Raw genomic sequence first — 16,052 nt, 5'->3', positions numbered from 1 at the left:
AGGTTCTTCTACTACTGACCTAACTGGATAAAATCATGGCACTTGATAAAAACAATTCCAATTCCTAAACTAGACGATCCAGGAGAAACAACACAAAACCAACAGAACACAACACTAAAACAAGCCACTCTCTTAAAATTCCAACTGCCTAAATACAAACTACAGCATTCTGAGGCTAGTCTAGTGACCATCATTACAAGAAAGCATTTTTGGCAGAGGGATGATCTAAGTCCTGTAAGGAGAGCCTTCCTCTCAAATGCCTATTCAGACACCAGTGAATCCATCATATCAGCCTTGTAAAATAAAGCTACGGCAGCACTCACCCAGCTGCCTTTACAAAAGGACCCGCAGGCCAGTTGTGTGTCACACCCAGTGCTTGCAACATCCCAGCCCCTGAGCTCTTATAATTTTGAGAAGCAGAGTTTGAAAAGCATCAGTCTGGAGGTTAATCAGTTCAATGGACTCTAAACGAAAAATTCATTTGTACTGAATCCTGGTATCTTCTAACATAAAGTTAAAACTATATATGCTATTTTTTTTTAAGCTACCTTAATGATTTGGACAGAATAGCAGCTCCTGGCTATGTCCCGAATGAACAAGATGTTCTACATTCTCGAGTGAAAACAACTGGAATCATTGAAACTCAGTTCTCCTTTAAAGACTTGCATTTCAGGTATGAGCAAATGTCTTTTTTTAAACTCTCAACAGAAATATGCATCAGGCACATATTCTTTATGGAGAAGAGCTCTAACCCATGATCAAGTGCAGTGAGGCCTTGGGCATGTTCACAAGGCCTCGTGTACTTCAGTTCCATGGTCTTTCACTGCCCTCCTGTAGCTCTCCATGCCAATCCTGATCCTGAGCCTCATCCTCCTCTTCAAGAAAAAAATACCTCTTCTTGAGCAGGTGGGAGCTAGATTTTCGTTTTCTCATACTTGAAACAGATATCCTACTTTGAAAAAACAAAAGGAAATACATTTAAATAACACTGATGCAACAGGTGCCAAGGATCTTGTTTCTGTACCTTCCTACTCTCCCATTTGCTTGAAATGTTATTTTGTTTACTTCACTTAAAAATGCAAATAATTTCGAAGAGAATTATTTGAATGTGATGCTATCTACTGGAATAACAAGACCTATTTCATAAGCATGATTTGGGTATGAGTCCATTATTTTCATTGCTGTCACATTATCAAGACCCTCCTAGCAATTCTGTTGTAAAATTATCCATTTACTATACCAAGAAATAGAAATCCATACTATAGTGTTAGAAAATATCCCTTGACACTTAAGTACTTCTCTCTATGATTGTGGATGAGATAGAATGCTGCTGCTGCTAAGTCACGTCACTGTCCAACTCTGTGCGACCCCATAGACGGCAGACCACCAGACTCCCCCGTGCCTGGGATTCTCCAGGCAACAAGACTGGAGTGGGTTGCCATTTCCTTCTCCAACGCATGAAACTAAAAAGTGAAAGTGAAGTTGCTCAGTCATGTCCAACTCTTTGCGACCCGGTGGACTGCAGCCTACCAGGCTCCTCCACCCTTGGGTTTTTCCAGGCAAGAGTACTGGAGTGGGCCACCATTGCCTTCTCCCTGAGATAGAATATTAGACATTAAAACCATGTTCTAGATGTACCCTTAAAACATAATTAAGGGTACATAAGTCCATGGGGTCTCTGAGGGTTGGACACAACTAATGTGACTTAGCAGCAGCAGCAGCAACATAAACATAATTATTTAATTAATAAAAACATAATTAAGTCATTCATGCATTCAATAATGGGAATATATTTTAAAAGTAGAAAAAAAATGGGAAAAGGTGACATGAATTATTTGTATCCATTGAGGAAAGATTGTTTCAGTGGGATCAAAGTTTAATTGCTTTAAAACTATTGCAATTACTGACATACAGCATTTAATTAGAATATTATTACACAGATGGCCAGGATACTTTCAAGTTAATATGGAAGAAAGCCCTGAAAACTACCCATTAATGTCAAGCACACAAATAATTAATTTTCTGAAAGATGAATGAAAGACCAAACAGGATAAAGGAATTGCAAAAATTGGGATCAACATCTCTTGGCAAACATAAGCAGCTTGTCTTCAGGCCTATCATCACTCTGGTACAGTTCCTCTTTGGCAACTACTTTCTGCAGACTCCTGATCATTGATCCAGTTTTCAGGGCTGTACTTTGAGAGCCCAAATCCAATTGCTCCTCTGTTCTACCCCTCCTAAGCCTCTCAAAGCAATTTTGGCACACTCACATTTCTTTGACTCCTTCTCCTCTCCAGATTTCTCCCTGAAACAGGCTAGAAGCTGACTGCAGGCCTTGGGGCTAATCCTACCAAGGTTCCAATCACAGAGTCCCCATTAATTAGCAGCAATTGTTGAGAAATAAAAGTATCTCTTCTTTGCTTGTCTAATGTGGCTGTTGTAAAAAATTAGTTGAAGTCCCAGGAGAGAATTATAACTTGGTGCTAGCTTATCTTATGTAAAGCTAATGGAATTTTCTGGATCCTAAATTGTCTTATTATTAAAACTGGCTCAGTTTTGAGAATTAACGTCACATCTTGAACATCTAGAAACTCCCAACCCTAGTTTTTCTTTACCACATCAAACAATCTAGTATCTTGTCAGAAATGCTCACTAGCATAAATTATCTTTTTTATATCTCTGTTCCTTGAACATCCTAAGTCTTAGAGTCTTTGCACTTACTGTTCTTAACTAAAATGCTCTGACACTAGATCTCTGCAAGAACTGGCCCCTTCTTATTAAGTTTCCCAATCAAACACTGTCCCCTCATGGAGTCTTGACCACCTTATCTATTAACCATCCCTAAATGTCCCTGTTATAACTATATCCTGCAGAGTGTGGGTAAATATGTAACCACAAGCCCCCAGGGGTGGAGGGGGTTCAGACTGATTTTTGGCCCTTGAGGATTTCTTGGGTGTAAACACCCTAACAATAGCCATGTTCAGCTTACAAACACGACGACACTAAATGTAGAACTGGGAAGATACACAGACAGTTCTTTCCAGCCACACCAACGTGAGCCGGTATCATTACGCAACTGATATTACACCATTTTCTCTTTTGAACTTACCACTACATGAAGCTGACTTGTTTATCAGTTTGCTCTTTTTGTTTCATGTGATCTGAGGTCCAGAAGGCCAGGGGCCATGTTTGCTTACAGCTGTATCTCCTGTGATTACATAGTGACTAACTCAGAGCAGGCACTCAGTCAGCCTTAATCCTGCCTGGAGGAATAAATGTACTGTGCCCAGCAGCGATGAGCACGGTCTTTACACCCTTACTGTAATATGATGAATGGGTATTGCTATCCTTACGTAAGACAAAGAGTCAAAAATGGAGGCTGAAAACAGGTAGAAGGTTTCTCCAAGATCACACACAGAAATGCGAGAAATGTGATTAAAATGGCTATCTTTCTAACTTTAAAAACCATACTTCTTACACTGCTCAACCCTGACGGGTTATGAGGTAAATTGGGCTGGAAACCACTCTTGTCCTGTAGATTAAGTGCTTCTTCCAATGTTGCTGGTCATCCATAATTCCCTTCAGAGAGAAGAGGGAAGAGGGATAAAAAGACAGCCCACTGGGGAGATCAAGTCCCTTGCCAGGGCTCTTTGGCACCTCACAAGTCTGTGCTCCTAAAAGGAGGGTGTGTGTGAAACTGCCAATGAACACACAAAAGCTCAGGAAATCATCATTTCCTGAAACATCAAGTTCACTCAGTACCAAGTAATATCATTATCCATACATTTTAAAAAACCAAGTAGAATACAGCATTTGCATTAGGACACTAGACTTCCATTGGTACATCATTTTCCTTTCCTTTTCTAATTCTGTGGTTAATTCTGTAAAGCATTTTAAGTTGTATAAGTAATACTTTCTTATATTGTTGGCTCATATGAAGGAATGAGAAAGGTCTTGCTAATTCTTCATACAGTAGCAATGCTAAAATGTAAGATATTTGTGAATTGGACTGAAGCTCAATTAAGACTCATTTTGAGTCTTAACATTTTCTATAGTATGCAACCACTACCTCTTTCCCACCCACTAAAACAGGGTTTGAGCTCTTTTGTTTTCTTACTAGCTTTTGCTTTCTCTCTGGCTCAAGAGGATGTGTAATTAAGGACATCATTTATGAGGAAAAGAATGTAGGGAATTTCTCTAGAAATAATATTTAAGCAATGAAATTTTGAAAAAATTCAAATTTTACTATAAAGTGTAAAAAACACAGTTATAGATACTTTTAAGGAACTATTTTAAATCATTAAAAATATTTCAAATTATTTAAATAGTCACAGCAATTGAGATAATTAATCCCTTAATAAATTCTCACAGCTAAATCACTTTTTTTTTGAAGTACTAAATAGGATTATCCAAAAGTACACAGGCATTCACAGTGTAAAATATCATAGTATTTTAAAATAGAAAGTATTAAGATAAAGTACCTTCCAACTTCATTTCGGTAAGTGCCTAGGTACTTACATTAGCACTGATTTGCATTCACATAGCATAAATCATCCTAAAACTTTTAAAGATAAAGTTAATTTACATATTAAATTCAAGACTGTAGAATTTTAAACAGGAACATCAAAATGAAAAAATTCTCTCTGTCAATGCACTGTATCATCTTCATGTATCACCTAATTTAATGCAAATTACCTTGGAGTGTTTTTTTATCATACCAGAATCTTCAGCTGTCAAACTGGTAAAATTATTTCTCTTTACAGAAGTTACTATGTAAATAGAAAATGCAATGCAAATGTGAACCCTTTTACACTTGAGTTATCAGTTATAGAGAAGTCCTTTCTTCCTATTGCTCTATGATTAAAATAATTGAAAGGAGATAAAACTATATGGAAGCTAGGAAAAAGAGGTCAGCAGCTATCACAATGTAGAGATTTAGATTTCGTAATTGTAACTATTTTCAACAATATCATAGATTTACCCAATCTATGATACAAAATAAATTATAATTGTTTTGAATTTGAAGTTAAATCATGCCCAGTACATTCATTTCTGTTGGAACATGAGACAGCTTAGGAGTGTCTCTGGTTGTCTATCAAGCAATTGTAGCCCAGCTTAGGTTTGTTATTCTTTATTAGATCTCACAAAGCAATAAATCATGTATAACTATACTTTTGTTACAGGTATGTTCAATGGCTAATGTTATCAAAATTATAAGTTATATACCATGATGTCTAATTTATTCTCATGATAGAATTTACTTTAATGACTTTAAGCATTATATTATTCAATAATCAGAGAACTCTTCTGTAGGCATTTTAAGTTACACACAAATTTAGTAGGAAATATATAATGATATTAACAATTATGGGAGTTTAGCGACCCCAGGCTACCTTATGGTGGTTAATTCTTTTGATTCTGTTTTTTAATAACAAGCAGTTAAGGGATTTAGAATGACCTCGGTGCATATTCTTTCTGTCTGCAGCATCTGCCCTAATTTATTTTCAGAACTGGGCACCAGGGAAAGACTTAGTGAAGCTCCTTTGCTAAGACATGCAGTGGAAACACAGATACACCTGGTGGCCCCGACTCAGGTAGCCACCTCAGGACCTTATACCTAGATTTTTTGTGGGGATCAATTTACAACGTATATAAATATCAAATCACTAGGTTGTAACATGAAATAGTATAATTTTGTATGTCAACTATACGTCAATAGAAAGATAAAATTTAAAAAGTTATACCAATTCTGATATAGTCAAATATGTTGTATACATCCCATTCAACACAAGAGCTTAAAATAAATTTCTACTCAGGTAGATCTTATTTTTCTGTGGTCAAATACATAAAGGATGTCAGAAATTGTTGTTTTTCCAAGAAAGTCACATGCTTATAGGATGAGCAAAGACATCTTACAAGAAATTAGCTGCAATAGCATTATAGCTATCCTAGACTATGCAATGACTTTGAAAGTATATAAAGGGTCTATTATTTCATAATAACCTATTCTAATATGAAGTATGAATAATCTCATGTAGTTAAATATTTTGTGTGTTCAAGTCCCTTCAGTCATGTCCAACTCTTTGCAATTCTATGGACTGTAGCCCACCTCTATCTATGGGATTCTCCACGCAAGAACGCTGGAGTGGGTTGCCATGCCCTCCTCCATATTTAGCCAATTGTTTAACATAAATTAGTAAAGGTCAATAGTTTTCCAACTGTCTAAAATGGACTATAAAACTCAACTGCTTAGCCAACTGTTTAACATAAAGCCATAAAAGTCTGATGGCTTGCCCTATACTAATACCATGGGCAGTTAACAAATAATTGATGCTCAATTGTTGCTTAAAACCCTGACCTGTGAATTTTTAGTTACATCATACATGTCAGGCATTTAAACGCATTTTAATATTTTTTTAAGAATCCTTTCTTAAATATCAGACTTCAGGAAACATGTATTAAGTCAATCAAGCAACAAAAAAAAAAAAAAAGAAAAAAAAAACTTTTCAAAATGAGAACTGAAAGTTCCATCTAATGTCCTCAAAGCTCTAGTTATCTTGACTATTCAGGCAATTAAGGATATTCAAGCCACATCACATATCCATTCACCTCATTAATTGTCCCAGTATATTTAACCAATCAAGATATTCAGTCAGCAAATATACATGTGGTCCTCTCACTTCTGTTATTGTTTTTCTCAGAAAAGTGATGATGAAGTGTGTATTTATATTTCTTACATGCTCCACTTTGGGAATCTCCACATTTTTTTCAATTATTATAATGCTTTAGTGTTATCTTCTCATCATATCTGACTCTTTGCAACTCCATGTAGTATAGCCCACCAGGCTCCTCTATCCATGAAATTCTCCAGGCAAGAACACTGGAATGAGTAGCCATTCCCTTCTCTAAAGTAAGCCCCAATTAAAATTTAGAGGATATAAACATGAAAAGACATGTAAAAAATAAATTACCACAACAACAGCAAAATAAAATGTAATATCCAAGAGAATCAATATTAAAGCAAAACTCCAGCCACTGATCTGCTTTGCCAATGAGCATTTCAGTTCAGTGACAGCAGATGGCATTAGAAAAAAGGTCAATGCTCCCTGGACCTGTGTCTCTAACATCACTCTGCATTAGGAAAAAAAAAAAGTTTTATCAAGTGAGTCATAAAATGAGAAGATTGTTAGCATGCAATCTAAGATTTTTCAGAAGCCATTTTATCAACATGAATAAAACCTTAAGACTAATCTTTGTCCTTCCTTCCTTGGGAGGCTGTAAGATATGCTGAGAGAGAGAACCGGGGGCTAAGGATCACTTACATAACGTATACCTCTTATCAACTAAATATTTGACTAAAAAGGAGAATAGCTACTTTTCACACATATGTGTTAATATCAATAGCAGAGTTCAGAGAAGATAAATGATCAAAGTCAGGAGATAACCAGATGGTCCATTAAAAGAATGCAACACAACCCTTGGGAAGGGGTAAGTTTTAAAGTTTTGCACTGTTATCTGTTTGGCAACACAAAAAGGTATTTTCTGACCTGGGGAAAGGCGGCTCCACGACAAATATGCTTCTACTCTACTTGCTGAGGATTTGACAGCTAACAGCAGATAGATGTACTTGTTAGGACCTGTAGTCTAGGGAAGTAGACCTAATGAACTTCACAACAAGGCTTAATAGTCACAACATAGCTGTCATACATAAAGAACCTAACATGGCACCTGCAGCCTCAAATATCAACTGGATTAATGAGCCTTGGGCAAGCTGTTTAGAGAGATAACTGTACCTATCTTATAACTTTACGGTGAAGTTTAAATAATTGTCGACTAAAAGTTTTAAAGTCTGAATGCATATTTATCATCCTTGCTTCCATAAGGATGTTTACTAAATTTTAAAAATTAAATTTGTTGGCTAATTTTTACATATTATAACCTTTAAGTCAAAACTGTCCTCTTCCTCCATTTATATTGCAAGTCTCAAACTGTAGAGGGTTTGGTAATTAGCAGCACTTACAATAGTCTTTACCCACTCCAGTGTTCTTGCCTAGAGAATCCCAGGGACGGGGGAGCCTGGTGGGCGGCCATCTATGGGGTCGCACAGAGTTGGACACGACGGAAGCGACTTAGCAGCAGCAGCAATAATCTTTGAAAGTGAAACTGAAAGTCCCTCAGTCGTGTCCAGCTCTGTGCGACCCCATGGACTATACAGTCCATGGAATTCTCCGGGCCACAATACTAGAGTGGGTAGCCGTTCCGTTCTCCAGGGCATCTTCCCAACCCAGAGATCAAACCAGATCTCCCACATTGCAGGTGGATTCTTTATCAGCTGAGCCACAGGGGAAGCCCAAGAACACAGGAGTGGGTAGCCTAACCCTTCTCCAGTGAGTCTTCCTAACCCAGGAACCGAATCCGGGTCTCCTGCATTGCAGGTGGATTCTTTACCAGCTGAGCTACCAGGGAACCCCATAATAGTCTTTATTGAGACCAAATTTAAATTTCTAAACCATGTAACTATCGAACTCCTAAACATCGTCTTCAATAATATGAGCAACTTCTCTTTCAATATACTACTTAATGGAGTGATTTTGCATTGGTACACACATATTTGAGGAATTTTAGTTCTATACGACTGTTCTTTACTGGGTTAATATGTCAAATATTAAGCACCAGAGAAGTACAATGTGTGGTACTTCTGATTATCTCCCATAAGTCAGCTGACTGATGTTTAATAGTTTGGGAACACATGTAAGAATTAAAGATTTTAAAATTAAAAAAAAAAAGTTATTACCTTTGAAATATCTGTACAGGTTGGGTGTTCCTTGGTGTTGAATATTTAATATCTTGGGATCAAGCTATTATGAAAGCCCTGTAATTTTTCCTTTGCCTCTAGTCTCTTCCTCATCAAATCTGTCTTCAGATTTGAACTCAGATCAAAGTGACCTAACAGTAAGCACACAAGCAAATGTTAATTCCCTAGTTCAAAATCACCTGTGGATTGCCATTGACCACAATATAAAAACTGATCTTCTCATGTAATAGAAAAGACAGAAAGTCTATTTCTGGTCCAACACCTCAGGCTTACTCTCGGGTGCTCAAATCCTTTGCTCTTGCTTTTGCTCTTATTGCCTCTATCTGGAACATTCTTTTTACACACTATCTTCTCTGCAGTTTCTGATCACTCCATTTCACATACGTGTATACACACACAGACCACACACACAACTACCACCACTACAACCAGATCAGAAGATTCTCAAGACTGAAAATCTAACACTTAGAATGTAATAAATGCTCAATATATATTTGCTGACTCAGGCCATAAATTTCAATATTTTACCATAATGTTCACATTCTCCAAAATATAATTGTCTCAAGCATGCCATGTTCTCTCATTCCTTGATGACTTAGACATGCACTTTGGGTAAAAATCCTCCCTCCATTTCATTAACATGGAAACTATTCATTTATTTGCAAGTATTTATTGCATGTTTGGAGAAGGCAATGGCACCCCACTCCAGTACTCTTGTCTGGAAAATCCCATGGACGGAGGAGCCTGGAAGGCTGTAGTCCATGAGGTCGCTAAGAGTCGGACATGACTGAATGACTTCACTTTCACTTTTCACTTTCATGCACTGGAGAGGGAAATGGCAACCCACTCCAGTGTTCTTGCCTGGAGAATCCCAGGGACAGAGAGCCTGGTAGGAGGCCGTCTATGGGGTCGCACAGAGTCGGACACGACTAAAGCGACTTAGCAGCAGCAGCAGCAGTGTAGATAAGGTCCCTGCCCTCATGAGACCACTATTCTATCAGGAAGATGATAACTACTAAACATATGAAAAAATAAATCACAGTCGTTGATTGTGACAATTACTATAAAAGAAATGGAGTGATACAACAGAAAGTAAATGGGCAGCAGAAAGAGTTAACAATTTACAAAGGATGCTCTAGGTGGCTATCTGCAAAATCTCGATATTGATATTAAGACCTGAACACTGAGGAAAAAAACAGTCTTATGGAAGGAGGAACTGAACCATGTTGCCTGGAAGGGAGATGGACTACGCAAAAGTCCTAAGATGGCAAAAAGTTAGATTTATATTAAAGGAGCTGAATGAAAAGCATTGTGATTGGATTGCATTGAAAAGAAGAATGGTAGGAACTAAGCTTGCAAAGGTAGGAATGAACAAAAACAGGTAGAACCTTAGAGGTCATCAAAAAATAGTTTGTGTTTGATGCTAAGGGCTTCCCTGGTGGCTCAGTAGTAAAGAATTCACCTGCAATGCAGGAAATCCAGGAGACGTGGATTCAATCCCTAGGTCAGAAGATTCCCTGGAGGAGGACATGGCAACCCACTTTAGTATTCTCATCATAAAAGTCCTATAGACAGAAGTGTCTGGTGGGTTACAGTCCACAGGGTCACAAAGAGTCAGACACAACTGAAGTCACTGAGCATACACTAAGGGGAAAAGAAGCCTTTGAAAAATTGTAAGCAGGAAAGTGGTATAATAAGATTTACATTAGGATAAAATTCTGAGTGCTGTGAGAATTTGTTTTTAGAGCTTTTAGAAACAGGGAGACCAATTAGAACATTTCTATAGTATCCCTGGTGAGAAACCGTGGTGGCTTGTGCAAGAGAGGAGTTTCAAAGGAGTGGATGAATTAGAAACTGCATTTCACATGTGCACCACATGGAAGATAAGGGAAAGAGGGGGATTACAAAGGATTCCTAGCTTCTTTATTGAGTTTCTCTGTCCACATTGGTGCTTTTTACCAAAACACAAAACCAGAGGGAGGACCAAATTTTCTAACATTTCCTTTAAGTTTCATGATCACTCAAGGTGACTTAAATCATCCTCTAGGCTCATATTTAACCTTCTATGTTAGTATGTGTATATATATATATATATATATGTATGGACATGAATCTGAGCAAACTCCGAAAGACAGTGAAGGACTGGGGAGCCTGGCATGCTGCAGTCTATGGAGTCATAAAGAGTCAGACATGACTTAGTGACTGAACAACAACAACAAATGAGAATATTTATTAAAAAATATTATAATAATTTATTTTTCTCTTTGCAAGACAGCAAGCTCATTGAAGACAGTGACTGTATCTTTTTATCTTTGTGTCAGCAGGCTTAGCACAGTGTCGAGTACATAGCAGGCAGATGATAATTGTTCAAATGAATGAATGAATGAATGTAGGAGGAGCTCAGCGAACAAGCAAGACTTGTAGCATCAGAACTATGACAACTTTCAATCTTCTCTGGGCTCTAGTGATTTAAGAATACAGATGGTCTTTGATCAAAATCTCTAAGGCCAACAGATATCTTACTAAAACTTCAAACTGCTGTAAATTTCCCAGTTGCTCAAAGTCAGTATGTGAATTATTTTACTCCACCCTGTGTAAATACATGCTAAGTCGCCTCAGTCTGACTCTCTGCGACCCTATGGACTCTAGCCCTTCAGGCTCCTCTGTCCGAGGGGATTCTCCAGGCAAGAATGCTGGAATGGGTTGTCATTCCCTCCTCCAGGGGATCTTTCTAACTCAGGGGTCAAACCCATGCCTCTTACATCTCCAGCATTGTCAGGCAGGTTCTTTACCACTAGCACCACCTGGGATGCCTGCATGAAAACCAAAAACTAAATAAAAGTTCTCTTTTTCTGTAGTCCTTGAGCTGCAAGTTACCTGAATAAGTCTTACTTCATAATCAATAAAAATTAAAAGACTACCTTTAAGCATATGAGAGCATTCATTTATAATTCCAAATGTTCATCTTAATGTAAATTTTGGAGGATATTTGCAAGATTCATTTTTCTGTTATCCTTACTTTTTTAAAGAATGTTTGATGTAGGTGGACAGAGATCTGAAAGAAAGAAATGGATTCACTGCTTTGAAGGAGTTACATGCATTATATTTTGTGCTGCACTTAGTGCCTACGACATGGTTCTGGTGGAAGATGAAGAAGTGGTAAGTCTAAAAGGAAGACAAGATCGAGATAAAAAATAAGCATTTGTGATTTCCAATATGACTACCCCATTCCCCAACTCAGTTAAGAACTTCCAAAGACAGATGCTATTTCTAGATCCTTGTTCATAATCCCCACCTTTTGTATCTTGCAAACAACAATCCCACACATTTTCATCTTTTATATCTAACAGAACAGAATGCATGAAAGCCTTCACCTGTTCAACAGTATCTGTAATCACAAGTACTTTGCAACCACCTCCATTGTCCTGTTTCTCAATAAAAAAGATCTCTTTCAAGAAAAAGTTACCAAAGTGCATCTTAGTATCTGCTTTCCAGAGTATACTGGTAAGATTCTTTTCCTTTAATTCCAAAGTAGTAAATTCTTGTATAGAGGTACACTTTTCTATCTGGACCTTGATGTATAATACTTAGGAGTTTTGAGGCTTATGATACTTTTTGAGTCATGTGTATGATCCACATTGGAATGAATTTTACAAATAAAAGAGGAAACCCTCTCTACATTGCCTGCATTAAAGCAAAGCTCTAATGAACAAAGGGGAAGTGGTTAGGCCAAACAGGGCTGAGACTCCATATAATGTATCAAATGGCATTGCAAACTATATTATCTTAAAATTATGATGAGTATAAATTTTATTTCAAATTGGCATCTTTCAGATATTTCCCAATGAAACTTTGCAATGCTGTACTAGATCTCAGTGACTCTTCAAAGTCAGAATTAAGTTTCCAGAGGAATATCTTGAATCAATTTGAGAATAGTGACAGCTTTTTTTTTTTTTTCCAGTTTTCCTATCTCCTAGAGTTTTAGTACTGACCCTGTTTGCTATTGACTATAAATGTCAGGTTCTCTAGAAGGGTTGTATTTTTTTTGGAGACTGTTTTTTTTTTTTTTTTTTTTTTTTTGGTAAATAGTTATATGCTCTGTTGTTAATGAAACTGTGTTAGATGGAGATATTTATGGTTTAAACACAAATATGGGCTTCCCTGGTGGCTCAGTTGGTAAAGAATCCGCCTGCAATGCAGGAGACCTGAGTTCAATCCCTGGGTTGGGAAGATCCTGTGGAGGAGGACATGGCAACCCATTCAGTATTCTTGCCTGGAGCATCCCCAAGGACAGAGGAACCTGATGGGTTATAGTTCATGGGGTCGCAAAGAATTGGACATGACTGAGTGCCTTAGTTCAAGCTTAAGTTATAAATCTAGTTTACCACTTAGATATGTGGGTAGCCCAGATGTACTAGGGTTGTGGCACTTTGTCAAAATAGCTACTTAGGCTAATCTATAATGACTGCTTATAGCTTTTTTATTTATAAATATTAATTATATGCTTATATATTTGTCATGTAATTAAGTATAATTACATGAATGTTGTATTGATTGTTACAAATCAAATATAGAATCATAATTAAGCACTTTATGTGTTCCAATAAGTTATAATCTTAATTTCTTAGAGCAATTTTAGTTGATAGAAAAAGTGAACAGAAAATAGAGAGTTTTCATGTATTTCCTCTCTGGTCAGCTCCCATCATTTGCCCTATTAAAACACCTTGACTTGGTGTCATACATTTATTTTGTTACAACTGATGAGCAGATATTGATATGTTATTAACCAAAGTCCATGATGATATTTTACATCAGAATAAACTCTGTGTTACACAGTCTGATGGGTAATACCAAACGCATGTCAGATACCCAGCATTCTCGTGTTACCCAGAATGGTGTCACTACACTAAAACTCCCTGGGATCTACCTATTCATGTCCTTTCCCTTACCTCCAGCCCTTACAACCACTGTTCTTTTTACTATTACTATACTTTTGCCCTCCCCAGAATGTTATATAGCTGGAATCTTACAGTACATGCCTATTACTTTTTCAGTTTCATTCACACAATTTTTTCTTCTCTCTCCTACCTACCTTCAAAGTCCAGCTCAAAAACTACCTCATTATGTATTCCACTCATCTTCAATTTCCGTTCTTTTTAGTTCATATTAATACGCATGCACATGTTTACAAGCATAGTCTTTGACTTACGTCTAGGCTTTCTTACTCACTTTGGTGTATAAATACGTTAGTTGTTGCTGTTGTTTAGTCACTATGTTATGCCTGACACTTTTGCGACCACAGGAACTGTAGCCTGCCAATCTCCTCTGTCCTTGGGAATTCCCAGCAAGAATTCTGGAATGGGTTGCCATTTCCTTCTCTAGGGGATCTTCTCGACTCAGGGATCGAACCCACGTCTTCTGTATTGGTGGGTGGGTTCTTTCTCACTGAGCCCCCAGGGGAGGCCCCAAATATGTTAGTAGTTCCACTATATTTTGATGTTTTCCTGCAGAGGTTACATTTTAACCACTTGAAACCCTCAATAGGGTAAGCATAGTTTCCAACACAAAGTAGATTTTCTATAAATCCCTGATAATTAGCCATTGCCATTTTGATTTTTTAATCCTGAGCACATCAAACAGCACACACAGTAAAATTCTAAAGATTATTTATAATTGTACGCTTTTTAAATGCAATCACGGTTTACTTCTTTACCTTTTTTTTTTTTAACAAGGTCCAAATACATTTGAAGATGCAGGGAATTACATCAAGAACCAGTTTCTAGATCTGAATTTAAAAAAAGAAGATAAGGAAATTTATTCCCACATGACCTGTGCCACAGACACTCAAAATGTCAAGTTCGTGTTTGATGCAGTTACAGATATAATAATCAAAGAGAATCTGAAAGACTGTGGGCTTTTCTAATTAATGCGTTTTTTCTTCCACTCCTGCTCCTGTACACTTTTCAAGATATAAAAGGTGCTGTGTGATATGTTTAGTTTTAATAGATACTAACTTGAATAACTAGTGTTGTAAGGCAAAAATTTTCACACAAACATTTTAATGTATTGCCACCTTTCTTTGGTAAGCTTTATTTGAGGTAGCAAGGATTGGGGGTGTCTGATGCCTTCAGTTCTGAAAACTGATACATTGTGGTAGCACTCTTACTGTACATATCAGTGACACTGAATTTTCTTGGAAGTAAATTCTGCATTGTGGCCTATTTTAAAACCATAGAACAATGGGGGGAAAAACAATGTCTTCTATATTATTTCCATTGGCCAGAATTTGAGAGGCATTCATTTTTGCTGATAACGTATCTGTGCCTATACCATAGAAACATTCAAAGATGATATATGTGGCGTTTTATTGGTCAATTACTCCTTTTCAACCAGTGCAAATGAAATGTTCACTATACATGTACCTCTTGATGGAGATTACACATGCCAAAGAAATGCATACAATTTTATCTGCTACTTTTCCATAGGAAGGAAAAAGTATTAATGCTGAATTTACCTTTAGAATTGAGGATTTCAATAACGTATTTTTGTACCAATCCAACTGTACCAATCCACACACCATGTGTGATCAAGACAGTGTAAGACTGCTCAGGCTGAAGAGTCATCCTAAGTGGAGTACTCCTCTCCCCCATTTTATTTCGGAGCAGCGTGGAACATTATTACAATTAATGGTTTGAGGACAATACATCGTGACCGCAAGAGAAAAAAAAAATAATTAAATATCTTAGCACTAGTGTGTTTTAACTTTGTGAATAAGAAGTAGGAAGTAAGAGTAAATAATTAGGAGATTATTTTAGAAGAGAAACTGAGCTTCTAGTTCGTAGCATCTGCTCCTTTCTAATGTTATATGGCATGCTAGTGGTCAAAGCCTACTCTTTAAAAGATTATTTGGTGCATTACCAACACAATCATTATTTATGAACAGAAAAGATGACTTTTTTTTTTCCTTTTTTAAAGTGCGCATCACTTAACAACATATATTTTTAAAACATGTCTGATATTTAACTTATCCACTTTTGAAGGTGATATATAGGTCAGGATAGGAGAGCAGTGCATAAGATCTATAATTACTCTGAAAAGAGAGCTAATTAGATTAGATAATTGGATGAGATGAAAGGAATATAAATTAAGCAATTTGCCAATAGGTAGCTCTGGTAGATTTAGGTAGCCCTGTCTCAGGGTCATTGCTTCACTGTTCTATAATACATTTCCAACCTAA

At 37.0% G+C, this 16,052-nt stretch overlaps 1 protein-coding gene across 1 annotated transcript in view; it reads left to right on the top strand.

Annotated features, from left to right (window-relative positions):
- Positions 1 to 14,772, top strand: part of GNAT3 (G protein subunit alpha transducin 3) — a 53,281-nt gene extending 38,509 nt beyond the window's left edge. The window contains exons 5-8 of the mRNA XM_005679088.2: positions 545 to 673; positions 11,845 to 11,974; positions 12,166 to 12,319; positions 14,548 to 14,772. Of these exons, the coding sequence (XP_005679145.1) occupies positions 545 to 673; positions 11,845 to 11,974; positions 12,166 to 12,319; positions 14,548 to 14,738 (604 nt within the window). The 3' untranslated portion in view covers positions 14,739 to 14,772. The remainder of the gene's footprint in view (positions 1 to 544; positions 674 to 11,844; positions 11,975 to 12,165; positions 12,320 to 14,547) is intronic.

Source organism: Capra hircus, chromosome 4 (genome assembly GCF_001704415.2).
Source record: "Capra hircus breed San Clemente chromosome 4, ASM170441v1, whole genome shotgun sequence".
In the NCBI taxonomy this organism is placed as follows: Eukaryota; Metazoa; Chordata; class Mammalia; order Artiodactyla; family Bovidae; genus Capra; species Capra hircus.
The sequence above is the reverse complement of the archived record's forward strand: the minus strand, read 5'-3'. Positions and strand labels throughout refer to the sequence as shown.